Here is an 18,121-nt window from a genome sequence, read left to right as displayed (position 1 = left end):
ATCAACATACATAAACTCATAATAAAACTGTCATCGTAACTTTAAGCGTGCGGACCCTACGGGTTCGAGAACTATATAGACATGACCGAGACACGTCTCCGGTCAATAACCAATAGCGGGACCTGGATGCCCATATTGGCTCCCACATATTCTACGAAGATCTTTATCGGTCAGACCGCATAACAACATACGTTGTTCCCTTTGTCATCAGTATGTTACTTGCCCGAGATTCGATCGTCGGTATCTCGATACCTAGTTCAATCTCGTTACCGGCAAGTCTCTTTACTCGTTCCGTAACACATCATCCCGCAACTAACTTATTAGTCACAATGCTTGCAAGGCTTATAGTGATGTGCATTACCGAGTGGGCCCATAGATACCTCTCCGACAATCGGAGTGACAAATCCTAATCTCGAAATACGCCAACCCAACAAGTACCTTTGGAGACACCTGTAGAGCACCTTTATAATCACCCATTTACGTTGTGACGTTTGGTAGCACACAAAGTGTTCCTCCGGTAAACGGGAGTTGCATAATCTCATAGTCATAGGAACATGTATAAGTCATGAAGAAAGCAATAGCAACATACTAAACGATCGGTTGCTAAGCTAACGGAATGGGTCAAGTCAATCACGTCATTCTCCTAATGAGGTGATCTCGTTAATCAAATGACAACTCATGTCTATGGCTAGGAAACATAACCATCTTTGATTAACGAGCTAGTCAAGTGGAGGCATACTAGTGACACTCTGTTTGTCTATGTATTCACACGTGTATTATGTTTCCGGTTAATACAATTCTAGCATGAATAATAAACATTTATCATGATATAAGGAAATATATAATACTTTATTATTGCCTCTAGGGCATATTTCCTTCAGTCTCCCACTTGCACTAGAGTCAATAATCTAGTTCACATCGCCATGTGATTTAACATCAATAATTCACATCACCATGTGATTAACACCCATAGTTCACATCTCTATGTGACCAACACTCAAAGGGTTTACTAGAGTCAATAATCTAGTTCATATCGCTATGCGATTAACACCCAAAGAGTACTAAGGTGTGATCATGTTTTGATTGTGAGATAATTTTAGTCAACGGGTCTGCCACATTCAGATCCATAAGTATTTTGCAAATTTCTATGTCTACAATGCTCTGCACGGCGCTACTCTAGCTAATTGCTTCCACTTTCAATATGTATCTAGACCGAGACTTAGAGTCATCTAGATTTAGTGTCAAAAACTTGTATCGACGTAACCCTTTACGACGAACCTTTTTGTCACTTCCATAATCGAGAAATATATCCTTATTCCACCAAGGATAATTTTGACCGCTGTCCAGTGATCTACTATTGTACTCCCTTGCCAAAATCAGTGTAGGGTATACAATAGATCTGGTACACAGCATGGCATACTTTATAGAACCTATGGCCAAGGCATAGGGAATGACTTTCATTCTCTTTCTATCTTCTGCCGTGGTCGGGCTTTGAGTTTTACTCAATTTCACACCTTGTAACACAGGCAAGAACTCTTTCTTTGACTGTTCTATTTTGAACTACTTCAAAATCTTGTTAAGGTATGTACTCATTGAAAAACTTATCAAGCGTCTTCATCTATCTCTATAGATCTTGATGCTCAATATGTAAGCAGCTTCACCGAGGTCTTTCTTTGAAAAACTCCTTTATGCTTTGCAGAATAATTCTACATTATTTCTGATCAACAATATGTCATTCACATATACTTATCAGAAATGCTGTAGTGCTCCCACTCACTTTTCTTGTAAGTACGGGCTTCATCGCAAGTCTGTATAAAACTATATCCTTTGATCAACTTATCAAAGCGTATATTCCAACTCTGAGATGCTTGCACCAGTCCATAGATGGATCGCTGGAGCTTGCATATTTTGTTAGCACTTTTAGGATTGACAAAACCTTCTGGTTGCATCATATACAACTCTTCTTTAATAAATCCATTAAGGAATGCAGTTTTGTTTATCCCTTTGCCAGATTTCATAAAATGCGGCAATTGCTAACATGATTCGGACATACTTAAGCATAGATACGAGTGACAAACTCTCATCGTAGTCAACATCTTGAACTTGTCGAAAACCTTTTTGCAACAATTCTAGCTTTGTAGATAGTGACACTACTATCAGCGTCCGTCTTCCTCTTGAAGATCCATTTAATCTCAATGGCTCGCCGACCATTGGGCAAGTCAATCAAAGTCCATACTTTGTTCTCATACATGGATCTCGTCTCAGATTTCATGGCCTCAAGCCATTTTGCGGAATCTGGGCTCACCATCGCTTCTTCATAGTTCGTAGGTTCGTCATGGTCAAATAACATGACCTCCAGAACAGGATTACCGTACCACTCTGGTGTGGATCTCACTCTGGTTTACCTACGAGTTTTGGTAGTAACTTGATCTGAAGTTACATGATCATCATCATTAACTTCCTCACTAATTGGTGTAGGAGTCATAGGAACAGATTTCTGTGATGAACTACTTTCCAATAAGGGAGCAGGTACAGTTACCTCATCAAGTTCTACTTTTCTCCCACTCACTTCTTTTGAGAGAAACTCCTTCTCTAGAAAGGATCCATACTAAGCAACGAATGTCTTGCCTTCGGATCTGTGATAGAAGGTGTACCCAACTGTCTCCTTTGGGTATCCTATGAAGATACATTTCTCCGATTTGGGTTTGAGCTTATCAGGATGAAACTTTTTCACATAAGCATCGCAACCCCAAACTTTAAGAAACGACAACTTTGGTTTCTTGCCAAACCTCAGTTCATAAGGCGTTGTCTCAACGGATTTTGATGGTGCCCTATTTAACGTGAATGTAGCTGTCTCTAATGCATAACCCCAAAACGATAGTGGTAAATTGGTAAGAGACATCATAGATTGCACTATATCCAATAAAGTACGGTTATGACGTTCGGACACACCATTACACTGTGGTGTTCCAGGTGGCGTGAGTAGTGAAACTATTTCACATTGTTTTAACTGAAGGCCAAACTCGTAACTCAAATATTTTACCTCTGCGATCATATCGTAGAAACTTTTATTTTCTTGTTATGATGATTCTCCACTTCACTCTAAAATTCTTTGAACTTTTCAAATGTTTCAGACTTTGTGTTTCATCAAGTAGATATACCCATATCTGCTCAAATCATCTGTGAAGGTCAGAAAATAATGATACCTGCTACGAGCCTCAATATTCATCGGACCACATACATCTGTATGTATGATTTCCAACAAATCTGTTGCTCTCTCCATAGTTCCGGAGAACGGCGTTTCAGTCATCTTGCCCATGAGGCACGGTTCGCAAGCATCAAGTGATTCCAAAATCCCATCAGTATGGAGTTTCTTCATGCGCTTTACACCAATATGACCAAAACGGCAGTACCACAAATAAGTTGCACTATCATTATTAACTTTGCATCTTTTGGCTTCAATATTATGAATATGTGTATCACTACGATCGAGATCCAACAAACCATTTTTCGTTGGTGTGTATGACCATAAAGGTTTTATTCATGTAAACAGAACAACAATTGTTCTCTAACTTAAATGAATAACTGTATTGCAATAAACATGATCAAATCATATTCATGCTCAACGCAAACACCAAATAACACTTATTTAGTTTCAACACTAATCCCGAAAGTACAGGGAGTGTGCGATGATGATCATATCAATCTTGGAACTACTTCCAACACACATCGTCACCTCGCCTTTTACTAGTCTCTGTTTATTCTGCAACTCCCGTTTTCGAGTTACTACTCTTTAGCAACTGAACCAGTATCAATTACCGAGGGGTTGCTATAAACACTAGTAAAGTACACATCAATAATTTGTATATCAAATAACCTTTGTTCACTTTTACTAGTCTCTGTTTATTCTGCAACTCCCGTTTCGAGTTACTACTCTTTAGCAACTGAACCAGTATCAATTACCGAGGGGTTGCTATAAACACTAGTAAAGTACACATCAATAATCTGTATATCAAATATACCTTTGTTCACTTTGCCATCCTTCTTATCCACCAAATAGTTGGGGTAGTTCCGCTTCCAGTGACCAGTCCCTTTGCAGTAGAAGCACTTAGTCTCAGGCTTAGGACCAGACTTAGGCTTCTTCACTTGAGCAGCAACTTGCTTGCCGTTCTTTTTGAAGTTCCCCTTCTTCCCTTTGCCCTTTTCTTGAAACTAGTGGTCTCGTCAACCATCAACATTTGAAGTGGTCTCGTCAACCATCAACACTTGATGTTTTTCTTGATTTCTACCTTCGTCGATTTCAGCATCACGAAGAGCTCGGGAATTACTTTCGTCATCCCTTGCATACCATAGTTCATCACGAAGTTCTACTATCTTGGTGATGGTGACTAGAGAATTCTGTCAATCACTATTTTATCTGGAAGATAAACTCCCACTTGATTCAAGCGATTGTAGTACCCAGACAATCTGAGCACATGCTCACTAGTTGAGCGATTCTCCTCCATCTTTTTGCTATAGAACTTGTTGGAGATTTCATATCTCTCAACTCGGGTATTTGCTTGAAATATTAACTTCAACTCCTGGAACATCTCATATGGTCCATGACGTTCAAAACGTCTTTGAAGTCCCGATTCTAAGCCGTTAAGCATGGTGCACTAAACTATCAAGTAGTCATCATATTGAGCTAGCCAAACGTTCATAACGTCTGCATCTGCTCCTGCAATAGGTCTGTCACCTAGCGGTGCATCAAGGACATAATTTTTCTGTGCAGCAATGAGGATAATCCTCAGATCACGGATCCAATCCGCATCTTTGCTACTAACATCTTTCAACATAATTTTTCTCTAGGAACATATCAAAAATAAACACAGGGAAGCAACAATGCGAGCTATTGATCTACAACATAATTTGCAAAATACTATCAGGACTAAGTTCATCTTCTGGGGGTGGCGGGTGGCTCGTAGTACATTACGAGTTGTGAGCCACCGTGTGGGTTGGCCATTTTGTTAGGCAGGCCGGTGCCACATCAGAGTCGTGAAATCATTATTTAAAACATTACACAACCCTTTCATACATACATGTTTTGGCCACATGCAGTCGATGGTTGTCCTACACGACACTCGATACTCGCGTGTGACGCTTACTGTGGGCCCGCGAGGTCGTCATCCATCACTTTGACGAACAGTCGGCAGTGAGGTTAATTTGACTAGCAAGGTAGAATATTTTTTGTTTATGTTATGGTGGTATATAGTACGCGTTGAAGAGGTGGGAGGGGACTAGCATATATACTATACGTACGCGTCCGTGAACAAGTACACCTCACTCAGTGTCAGGACTTTTTGGTTTCCGAGGCACGTGCCAGATCAAAATTGTGAAATTGGATATTCAAACATCACACAACACCTCTTTGGGCCACATGCATGCACGCGGTGGTTATCCTAGCTAGGACACTCACGTGTGATGCTTCCATCTGTGGGCCCACGAGGCCATCGTCGATGCATGCATGCATCACTTTGACCTACATCGGGAGAGGTTAATTAATTTCACCATCGATGAGGATTCTTTTGGGTTGTACATATTACCGCAGGAGCATATAGTATGCGGTGAAGAGTGGGGGAAGGGGACCATCATATGTAGTACGCTTCATGAGCCTTGCTCTGTGTGGGTGCATGGTTTACAGTTTTTGAGGCATGTGGCATATCAAAGTTGTGCATTTTGGGTATTCAACATATATATGTTTGGCCCACATGCAACGCGGTGGTGGTTGTCCTCTCGCACCCACTTAAGTGGTTATCAGCTATATCGATGCTTTCCATCTCTGGGCCCGCTTGGTCCATCACTACTTTTTGTTGGGGAACGTAGTAATTTCAAAAAAATTCCTACGCACACGCAAGATCATGGTGATGCATAGCAACGAGAGGGGAGAGTGTTGTCCACGTACCCTCGTAGACCGACAGCGGAAGCGTTATCACAACGCGGTTGATGTAGTCGTACGTCTTCACGATCCGACCGATCAAGTACCGAACGTACGGCACCTCCGAGTTCTACACACGTTCAGCTCGATGACGTCCCTCGAACTCCGATCCAGCCGAGTGTTGAGGGAGAGTTTCGTCAGCACGACGGCGTGGTGACGATGGTGATGTTCCACCGACGCAGGGCTTCGCCTAAGCTCCGCAACGGTATTATCGAGGTGTAATATGGTGGAGGGGGGCACCGCACATGGCTAAGAGATCTCAAGGATCAATTGTTGTGTCTCTGGGGTGCCCCCTTGCCCCCGTATATAAAGGAGCAAGGGAGGAGGAGGCCGGCCCTAGGAGGGGGCGCACCAAGTGTGGAGTCCTACTAGGACTCCCTAGTCCTAGTAGGATTCCACCTCCCATATGGAATAGGAAAAGAGGAAGGGAAAAAGAGAAGGAAGGAAGGGGCGCCCCCCTTCCCTAGTCCAATTCGGACCAGACCAAGGGGAGGGGTGCGGCCACCCTTGAGGCCCTTTTTCTTCTTTCCCGTATGGCCCAATAAGGCCCAATATGTATTCCCGTAACTCTCCGGTACTCCGAAAAATACCCGAATCACTCGGAACCTTTCCGAAGTCCGAATATAGTCGTCCAATATATCGATCTTTACGTCTCGACCATTTCGAGACTCCTCGTCATGTCCCCGATCTCATTCGGGACTCCGAACTCCTTCGGTACATCAACATACATAAACTCATAATAAAACTGTCATCGTAACTTTAAGCGTGCGGACCCTACGGGTTCGAGAACTATATAGACATGACCGAGACACGTCTCCGGTCAATAACCAATAGCGGGACCTGGATGCCCATATTGGCTCCCACATATTCTACGAAGATCTTTATCGGTCAGACCGCATAACAACATACGTTGTTCCCTTTGTCATCAGTATGTTACTTGCCCGAGATTCGATCGTCGGTATCTCGATACCTAGTTCAATCTCGTTACCGGCAAGTCTCTTTACTCGTTCCGTAACACATCATCCCGCAACTAACTTATTAGTCACAATGCTTGCAAGGCTTATAGTGATGTGCATTACCGAGTGGGCCCATAGATACCTCTCCGACAATCGGAGTGACAAATCCTAATCTCGAAATACGCCAACCCAACAAGTACCTTTGGAGACACCTGTAGAGCACCTTTATAATCACCCATTTACGTTGTGACGTTTGGTAGCACACAAAGTGTTCCTCCGGTAAACGGGAGTTGCATAATCTCATAGTCATAGGAACATGTATAAGTCATGAAGAAAGCAATAGCAACATACTAAACGATCGGGTGCTAAGCTAACGGAATGGGTCAAGTCAATCACATCATTCTCCTAATGAGGTGATCTCGTTAATCAAATGACAACTCATGTCTATGGCTAGGAAACATAACCATCTTTGATTAACGAGCTAGTCAAGTAGAGGCATACTAGTGACACTCTGTTTGTCTATGTATTCACACATGTATTATGTTTCCGGTTAATACAATTCTAGCATGAATAATAAACATTTATCATGATATAAGGAAATATATAATACTTTATTATTGCCTCTAGGGCATATTTCCTTCACTTTTTGCCTGACAACAAGAGAGGTTAATTTGACTTAGGAGGGGATTATTATTTTTGCTTGTAATACGGTATGTATATATATATATATATAGGTCATGCTCTAGGATGACATGCATGATACAATTTGAGCACACACACATGCATGTGTATGCATGAATCCCTCCCATCGAGTCGAAGTGGCTAGTACAACGACACGTCACGAATGGATCTCGCTTTGTGTGGGGAGCTAGTGTATGATTTTTGACGCACGCGCCACATCAATATTGTGAAATGGTATTCAAACATGCTTGCATGCATCAACTCCGTACATATGCATGTAGTGGTTGCCTTCGAACGGTACACTCCCTCGCATGGTTATCGGCGACAAGCCTATATATTCGTGGGGCTTTGTGGACATCCATGATCACCTTGACCATCAACAAGATAGGTTACCATGGCAGGTTCTTCATTTGGTTCGTGTTATCATAGTATAGGTCATGGTGAGATTCAGACCTTAAGTTTGAGCGCATATACTATGCGCGCATGCATGCATGAATCCCCGTCGTTGGCTTGAAGTGTGGTGTAACATACATATGCATCATCAACCTAACCCTCACTCGGTGTGGGGATTTCTAGTTCGAAATTACGGTGCCACATCAAAGTTGTTCCATTGTTACTCAAAAACACACCTCTCCATACATATGTTTGGGCCACACGCATGCAGTGGTTGTCTTCGGGGACTAGCTACTTGCATGATTATTGGCGAGCTAGCCCATCTCCGGGGTCGCATGGACGACCATCACTTTGACCAACAACAAGAGAGAGGTTGTACGACCAAGGTGGATTATTCTTGGTCCGTTTAATGATCCATCTTGGTGAGATATGCCTCTCTGGCTCGCCGACTGGAAGTGTGTGTGTGTGGGGGGGGGGGGGGGGTTGCTACTTCGCACTTTGCTAGGTGAACCTCGGTTGGGGGGCATGCATTCATAGCTTAGGATTCCCTTCGTGGTGACACGAGGGGGGCTGCTAGCTACTTCACACTTTGCTAGGTGAACCTCGGTTGGGGGGCATGCATTCATAGCTAAGGATTCCCTTCGTGTCGACACGAGGGAGGGGGGCCGGGCTACTAGCTACTTCGCACTTTGCTAGGGTGAACCTCGGTTGGGGGGCATGCATTCATAGCTTAAGATTCCCTTCGTGCCGACACGAGGGAGGGGGGCTGCTACCTACTTCGCACTTTGCTAGGTGAACCTCGGTTGGGGGAGCATGCATTCATAGCTTAGGATTCCCTTCGTGCCGACACGAGGGAGGGGGCTGCTAGCTACTTCGCACTTTGCTAGGGTGAACCTCGGTTGGGGGGGCATGCATTCATAGCTTAGGATTCCCTTCATGCCGACACAAGGGAGGGGGCTGCTAGCTAACTACTTCGCACTTTGCTAGGTGAACCTCGGTTGGGGGGGCATGCATTCATAGCTTAGGATTCCCTTCGTGCCGACATGAGGGGGAGGGGGCTGCTAGCTACTTCGCACTTTGCTAGCTAGGTGAACCTCGGTTGGGGGGAGGGGGCATGCAGTCATAGCTTAGGATTCCCTTTGTGTCGACACGAGGGGGGTGGGGGCAAGCAATACCGTGTGCTTTGCGAGATAGGTGCCGCATCGAAGTTGCATTTGGTATTTGAAAATCAAACCATCCTTTTAATACATAAATTTGGTCCACATGCAAGTGTGTTCGTGTTCTGACCCTCTCCCGCGTCATTTTTCGCCAAATTTATGAACATTAGACAAGTCGGGTGACACAAAAGACATGGTTCACTCAAACTAACCGTGTGCCACGCCGGTGCCCCTGTCACGCACACATCCGCACAGTACATTGGGCTCCACGAGGCTCCCCTCCTCAAAAATATTTGCCCGCCTCGAGGGTTTTTTTGTTTCATAACACACGGTTGTTATCTCCGGACCGTGTGCGATGTTTCTTGTTCCCAATCCCGCCTGCATCCCTAGAAAATATCTACCCGCCTCGAGGGTTTTTCTGTTTCATAACACACAGTTGTTATCCTCGGACCGTGTGCGATGTTTCTTGTTCCCAATCTTGCCTGCATCCCTAGAAAATATATGCCCGCCTCGAGGGTTTTTCTGTTTCATAACACACGGTTGTTATCTCCGGACGGTGTGTGATGCACTATCATCAAAATTTTCAATAGCCCCGGCATTTCACTCCCGCGTAGTAAAATTTTCAGTACCCGCGTCATTTCCTCAAACACCCCCCGCCCACACACACACACCAAAACCTCCTCGGGCGTGCGCGCACACACACACCCCCTCCCTCGCTCGAAACCCTAGCAAGGTTCCCGCCGCCGCTGCCGCAAGGCCTCCATTGTCAACATCTGCCGGTTTGCCTGTGCAGCTTACCCACCGATCTCCATACCCAGGGCGCCCTGAGTTTCTTAGATGATGCCTGCCAAATGCCCCCTTTCCCACAGATTCCCATCCCCATCCCCATCCCCCACTCCAGAGCGTTGCAGCCTAAGCCCGGCTGCGCTTCCCGTGGAGCTCGAGGAGCGACTGGCCCAAAAGAGGCGTATCGTGGTCTCTTCGCCCGACATCGCCGAGGAAGTTGACGAATATTACTGGCGGCAGGCACTCAAGCAGCGGGCTAGAGTATGCGGACATGTCTCGGCCGCCGGCTATGACATCGAGGTCATCGACAGCGACGGCCTGAGGTGGGCTATGTCACAGGTTAAGTGGCCCACCCCCAACCCCTCGGGTTCAACCGCCGTCGATCTCATCCATGGCCCCGCCGCTGATCTCCTCTGGCTCGCTGTCAACAATTTGCCATCCTACATCGCAATCGAGCCCCTTTTGTCATTTCTGAAGGACACGTTCTGCGATGCTGGCTTGGGATCCACAGGTTCCAAGTCAGACCTCATCGACGGCGGCCACGTGGAGGGCACCCTCTCCGGCTCTTCCAAGGGGAAAGAGCCCATCTGCTCTTCCAAGGGGAAAGCGCCTGTCTGCGACATCAGGGAGGGCACCCTACAGCCGTGCTCTTCCAAGGGGAAGGAGCCCATCTGCGACAACATGGAGCACATCCAGGGTCCGTGCTCTTCCCACGGGAACGAGCCCATCTGTGACAAGTGAGGAAACCCATGATTTGTTTTGCCGTGCCTCTTCACAGGGGGAAACCCATGATTTGTTTTGTCGGGTCCCTTTTGTAGTGTAGTGAGAATATGTCCAGTTTTAATTGCTATATCTGGTTGTTTGTAGTATGCCTTGTTTATTTCAGTTGTTCACAATGTGATGCTCTATATGTGCAATTATTTACTGTGCAGTACATTTCATCAATCCAGTTTTAAACATACCGATAGGAATGCATATATTTGCTTGCTATTAAGCCTGTTATAGCTAACATATGCCCCTTTTAAAGTTTTTTTATTGTTCGGTTGTTTGTAGTTAGCATATGTCCAGTTTCAAATGATATCTTTGGTTGTTCGTAGTATGCCTTGTTTATTCCAGTTATTCACAACGTGATGTTCTATATGTGCAAGTATGAACTGTGCAGTTCAATTTCATCAGTACCAGTTTCAACAATACCACTTTGAATGACTACATTTGGTTGCTGCATCTTGTAGTTAACACACATTTCCATTTTTATTTAACAATAACCAGTGTACTTAGACCGGCACAATACCAGCTTGAGTGACTATGTTTGCTTGTTTTTAAATGTTAGGCCTGTTGCAGTTAGCACACCTTTCCACTTGTTTTGCTTTACTGGCGTGCTTAAACCTGCACACTGAAGCTATCTTTTGGAGATTATTTTGTCTGCCATGGATAATTTTGGTTGATGTTTAGCCTGTTGTGCTTAACATGCTTCTCGATGTACCTACACAAGAAAATTTTGGGAACGACTGCTGTTTTCCATCGAGGTTAGTTTCATCCCATGGCTGATATATGCTCACTGTTCAGGATATCTGTAACTGGTACCATATAGGCCGGGGGCTGATAAGGGACTAATCGGTGAATTGGACTTTTAACTGAATATATCTGCAACCCATTTATCGTTAGGTTAACTAGGGCCATATGTAATATATCTGAGGCTACATGGCAACATGCACTGTACTTAATGTCTAAATATGCAATCCTAGGCTACATAGCAACAAGGAAGAGTGCTACATTAATGTTCTAATGATGTCTAGATATACGTAGAAGAGCAGCAGCAACAACAACAATAACACAACCCTGTTTGGATACTCAACTTAGCTAGAGGTTAGATTTAGTTTCTAGCTCATGACTAACCCTGAACTAACTCCATCCAAAGAGTTGTTTGGATGGCAGGGTTAGATTGACAATAAATGCACTAGGAGAACTAGCTCCAATTAGCACCTCTTGGGTTGGATAGTTTTTTTGGGTGGGTTATAGATGCAACTAGCTCAAACCAGCCATGATGTTTAGATATACTTTAGGGCTATTTGAGCCCGAACTAGCTCAAACTAACTGTAACCCATGGATAGAGCAGCAGTTAATCAGCCAATAATTTGTAAGAATGCACTGAACTCCTTCCGGCCCATAATATAAGATGTTAATTCATCTAATATGTGAGTATATTGGATGTTATAAGATACTCCCTCTATTCCTAAATATTTTTCCTTTTAGATATTTCAAATGGACTACCACATGCGGATGTATATAGACATATTTTAGAGTGTAGATTCACTCATTTTGCTCCGTATGTAGTCACTTGTTGAAATCGCTAGAAAGACAAATATTTAGGAACGGAGGGAGTATTATAAAAGAGTGTTGTACTACATCATTGTGCAATTGCTGTTTAGCTTCTAATATTAACTTGGTGCTTTTAGGTACATATGTCATTGGTAAAGATCCGCGCTTCGACCCTTTCTGCGTATGGGGCAATGAGATATCAATGAACCAGCATCAAGTGAGGAAGCTGATAAAGATTGTTAGTAAAATGGGTCCAAAGATGGCAATTAAACTATTTGTTTACACTTTATCCAAGACAACAGCGAACTGCTGGATGGTAAGTAAGAACTCTGCAGCCTTTTTTTTACTGCCCATAATGAGTTGTGTTAGATGACAATGTCTGAATCATTTTCCTTTGCAGTGGTTGTCAAAGCAGTTTACTCAAGATTACCTCTCAAACTACATGATTGGTGGGCATGCAAAGGTTAAAGTATTTCTACCAGAGCACGATGATTATCTAGATGTTTTCATGAAGACCGTGAAGGATGGGCGGTCGGCCATCATAAGGGGTTGGACTAGAGTCGTGCGTGCCTTCTTCATGGAGGAGGGCACAATATGGGCATTCCGCTTCACCTTGTTCAGCAACCAGAATGTATTTCGCCTCTTTCTTTACCGTCTTTAATAGTACAAGTATACAACTGTGGTTCATCATTCTTTATTTGGTTCTTAATTAATTCTTGAACATATGTACCTATGAATCGAATAATGCATTGGTTGTTTGAACCTGATGGATATGAATAAAGCTGTAGCATACATTCAAATTAAAATTCAAATCCAGTACAATTTGAAATAGCAGCAATTAAATTACGGCGAAATTACGCCCTTCAGGTCGTTACGGCACACACGGTTGGTAAAACACAAATGTTTGCGATATACACCATAATCCGAGACGGTTCACAGAGAGGAAACATGTGCAAGCATGCACACAGTTGCTGTTTGCAAAGCGTGTGCGATGTCAGACAATATCACAAGCGGTGCGGGCAAACTAAACGTTTGTGTTAGTTGCCTTATCATACACGATTCGCAACCATGAACTGTTTCTGATGAAGTATGCATCATAAACGTTGCACCACAAAATAGCGTGTGCGATAGTTGTCGTGTACGACGATTTTACGATGGTCCGACGTTTTGTAATCCTGTCCGACACTCGTACGACGATTAGCTAATCTTCTTAATAGTGAACCGTTTGTGATGGGCCGCACATCATACACGTTCTATAATAGTGAACCGGTTGTGATGGGTCGTGCATCGTAAACATAGCACCACAGAATACCGACTGCGATGGCAATGCGAGCAGAAATGAGTAGGAGTATTGTAGGGTTCCTATCCCCGATGGATTTTGGGTCGTGTGGGAAGGACCCCCTATCGCCGTCAATCACTAGGCGACGGTTCAAAATGCCATCGCGGAAAGGGGTTAAAAACCGTTTGTATAGCACCGACGCATACTAGTGTATGGAGACATACGGTCCTATGCAAGCTGTGAAGTGGGCACTTGAATTGTTGTCTTTGATGGATATTCCTCTAGTGCATTCCAAATCCTCAAATGACCAATGCGAGAGGCCTCAAGACCCTGAATGGGTGAACATCAACACAGATGGTGCTCTAGACTCTACCACTGCCAAGGGAGGGGGAGGCGGCATTGCTAAATCCCACTTTCCTTTTCTGGTGCATGGAGCAGGCCCTTATACGAAGTCATTCCAATGATCCCTTGCACAAATACATTGGGTTGCAAGGCCTTGCCTCAACCCATTGCCTTACCTAATTACTCACATATGGCAATCGGATCACAAAATGAACTCATTGTAGAAGACATAAAGATGAATAATTGTTTGAAAATATCACTCATCACTAACGGACCTAGAGGCTACTTCAGACATGGAGTCTCAAGCGTGTCCGTAAAGTCTAGAGTCTTCTGAATGATGGGCCTCCTACCGAGCGAGGGGCCTAGACCATGCCTTGGCCTATTGGGCACAGAGGTCGGCCTAGCGGACCGACTTCCCGGGGCCTGACCACCCTCGATAATATGCACCTTCACTACTCGCGCATACTCATCAGAGCAGCAAAGTTGATGAAGAAGGCTCTGACAACAAATTCCTCCCTCTGACAGACTAAGAGGAACTCCATATTGGATTGCCACACATCGCGATGAAGCGGCGGCAAAAAAATCAACGACAAATGCCTAAGAAGGTTTCCGTAGTATATAAAATGGCAGGGGCAAAGAAGTGTCGCAGAGGGTGAACAGGGGCCCCACCCCCCCTCTCGCTCATCTTTTGTTCTAGTGGCCCTTTAGTGATAAAAATGCGTGAAGTGATTTTCTTAGTTTTTGGTTTTCATAGGATACTTGATCCTAATGCACAAAAATAGTGAAAAACACACGACACTTAACACTAAATTAATATGCTAGTCTATAAAAAATGATAAAAAACTTTGTTAAAACCATGTATAAATGATATGAATGTAACATGAACATAACAACAAAAATATACATTTGATATGTATCACAACGACATGCAAATGACAATGCATATGTTTTTTTTCTTTCGCTCACTTTCAAGTTCTTCAAACTTTCTCTTGCGGGCAACTGCTTCGACCGCCTTAGTTTTCTTTTCTGCCTCAGCAATGTGTTTTGTTTGGGCTGTTTCTTCAACCTTTTTCTTCGACAACCTGGTGTTGTATTCATCAACTACATTCAGTGTGCCTTTTGCAAATCTTTCCCTCACGCACTCATTTGCGTGGAGAAGCACTTTTGCTTCTCCTTGAAACTTTTAATGAGATTCTTCTCTCATCTTTTATTCTTCATCAACAATCATGCCATGAACTGTGTGTATTGAGATGTCTGCATGTGTGTGTGTGTGTCTATACTATAATTAATGTTTAAAAAAGACAATTTAATCTTCATGATTTTTGTTTTGTGGACCAAATCGTAGGTTTAAAATCGCCTCAAGATAGATGCCTCTACATTGTTTGAAGGTCATAATTCAGTCTTATAGTGCTCCTAAGAGCATCTCAAATAGAAGATGCACATTTGGAGATGTAAAACCGGAGATGTAAAAATTTACATCTTCAAAAAAGAGCCATCTCCAACAGATAATGCATATTGGAGATGTAAAAGAGCAAGTCCAGCCGAAGATGCAAATTGGACATGTAAAAGCTGCCGACGGCTGCGCAGCTGCCGCACAAATTGAAATAAAACATCCGAAAAACAAATAAAACATTTCACATATCACATTTCCACAATATCAAATTATTACACAATTCATCAAATCCACAAGATCAAATGCAACACAAAAACAACATAGTTTTGCACAATACAACAAACAAATAATGAAACTAGACGGCACTTTCGCCATGCCATTTCCAATGCTCCTCCATCAAATCCTTCTTACGTTGATCGTGCGCATCGGAGTCTCTAATTTCATTGTACACATTCATGAAACCTTTGATTCTCTCCTCTTTTGTCATTGGCATAACGCGTATGCCCATTAAATGATAGAAGGTGTAATCTAAATTTTGTCCACGCTCATTCTCAATGATCATGTTATGCATGATCACGCAAGCGGTCATGATACCGAAGGGTTTTTTGATCCCAGAATCTAGATGGTCCTCACACAATAGCAAATTGGGATTACAAAATCCCAAAAGCCCTCTAAACATCTTTCTTAGCCACCGCTTGTGCATTTGAATATGAGTTCTCTCTTACCTTGGGGTTTTGCAATTGGCTTGACAAAAGTACTCCACCTCGGGTAGATCCCATCCGCAAGATAGTAACCATAGTTGTATGTGCAGCCATTTGCTTCGAAGGTCACCGGTGGTGCTTCTCCATTTGCTAACTTGGCAAAAAGAGGTGACCGATCGAGCACGTTGATGTCATTGCAAGATCCATGCATCCCAAAATATGAATGCCAAAACCATGTTTCTTGATCGGCAACAGCCTCAAGAATGATAATGGCATCCTTCCCACGACCCTTGAACTGTCCATGCCATGCTTTTGGGCAATTTTTCCATTTCCAATGCATGCAATCATGGACTTTAGCATACCTGGAAACCCACGAGCTTTGTTCATCTTCAAAAGCCTCTGAGTGTCCTGAGCATCGGGTGCTCTCAAGTACTCTGCACCAAACACTTCTACCATAGTCTTTGTAAATTGTTTGACATAGAAGATAGAAGTGCTCTCTACCATCGCCAAGTTGTCATCAATGTAGTTCGCCGGAACACCATACGCCATCATGCGCAAAGCAGCAGTGACCTTATGCTCGTTGTTATGTCCAAGCAACCCGGCACAGTTCCTCCTCTGCTCGAAGGATCGATCATGTTGCTTCACGAAATTGCAAACGTGGATGAACAAGTCTTTGGACATTCTGAACCAGCGTCGGAAGTACCTCTCTGAAAAAACGGGTGGTGAACCAAAATAATTGCGCATCAACCTCTTGTACGCCTCAACCCGTTCTCTCCGAATGAACGCACGTCCATAGATGAAACGGCAGTGCTTCGGATTCTTCCTCTTGTGAATTGCCACTAGCATAGAAATGTCCTCTTCTTTGTTCAAATCAAATTCCTCATCCGATGAGGAATCTTCCACGAAAGAGGAGTCGCACGAGCTCATCTACAATGCGGAAATCACTGTCAAACTACCTCTCCAACCACAATACAAGAGCGTTCAAGTTTGCTCATTTTTTACCTTGGGGGAATTTCGCCGAACACCTTGCTTGCGGGAGGGGGGGGAGAAATCATTTGGTTGTGGGTTGGGCAGCCGTTCGGCTGCTACTTGTGCGGGCGGCCGCGGCGGTTCAACAGAGGAGACGATCGCACTCCTGCACAGAAGACGACGTAGGGGGGTGGCCGGCTACGCGCGGCGGGAAGAACGGTACGCGGGCGACCGTCGGTTGGTCTTGGCTAGGAACAAGCCCAGCCTGACCACGAGCTCGCCGTGGAAGGCATAACGGTGATCAACCCGACCACGACCTCCGGCGGCCGAAAACAAGTCGGTGGCTGCGGGGGATAAACGACGCTAGTACGGCGAGGAAGGAGGCGGGGGACAGGAGGGCAGAGTGGCAGCGGGGCGGGCGACCGTCGGGCAGGCTGCAACAGCGTCGATTTTGGGCCAAATCGGCTGGCGGCGCCGTCATACGGGCGGGCGGCGGTCGCGCGGAAGCGGGAGGAAGGCAGTTGGGCGGTTGGCGCGCAGCTGGCAAATTTACATCTCCGTGAGGCGAAGATATTTTTTTGCATCTACACCATTTGTCGGAGAGGGGTTTTTGGGTCTCAGAGATGCAAAAGTTAGTTATTTGCAACTACATCTTTTATTGGAGATGCTCTAACTTAGTAGGCACGTCCAAATAGTGTTGTTATGAGGAGTGTAATTTATTTATTTGTAGGCTACATAAAATAATAATTTTGTGATTCAAAAACCAAAGACTAATTCCATTTGAAATTATATATAGGAGTATTTGTCTTTGTGGTGTACACCATAGCTTAGAAGATATATTGATGAAAACTTCATATGCGATGATCAAACGCCCTCGCCTAACTACAGTAGCTAGTACGCAGCCGCTAACTCTCATAACTTTTTCCCCTAGCTCTCGAGGCTAGGGTTTCGTTCTCCTCTGGCGGCGCTGCGGCCCAGAGTTTAGATCTACTACCTATATCTCTTCCTTCGATCTCCCGGGTTCTCCTCCATTGTCTCTGGCTGATCAAGGGGAAGTCTTCGTGCTTCTTCCCGGCCTTGAACTTGTGTGGATCACCTTGGTTGCTTGAAGGTTTTTTTTTCTGGTGTGAGAGGATGGATGCGGGTGCTAGTGATCCTAACAGGAAAACGT

At 44.3% G+C, this 18,121-nt stretch overlaps 1 protein-coding gene across 1 annotated transcript; it reads right to left on the bottom strand.

Moving 5' to 3' along the window:
- Positions 1-15,635: 15,635 nt before the first annotated feature.
- On the bottom strand, positions 15,636-16,662 carry LOC141042907 (uncharacterized). The gene is made up of 3 exons (XM_073511821.1): positions 16,344-16,662; positions 16,006-16,290; positions 15,636-15,898 (listed from the first exon to the last, which is right to left on the bottom strand). The coding sequence occupies exons 1-3, from the start codon at positions 16,660-16,662 to the stop codon at positions 15,636-15,638; spliced, it is 867 nt and encodes a 288-aa protein (XP_073367922.1).
- Between the last annotated feature and the right edge of the window lie 1,459 nt (positions 16,663-18,121).

This window comes from Aegilops tauschii, chromosome 3 (genome assembly GCF_002575655.3).
Source record: "Aegilops tauschii subsp. strangulata cultivar AL8/78 chromosome 3, Aet v6.0, whole genome shotgun sequence".
Lineage (NCBI taxonomy): Eukaryota > Viridiplantae > Streptophyta > Magnoliopsida > Poales > Poaceae > Aegilops > Aegilops tauschii.
The sequence above is the reverse complement of the archived record's forward strand: the minus strand, read 5'-3'. Positions and strand labels throughout refer to the sequence as shown.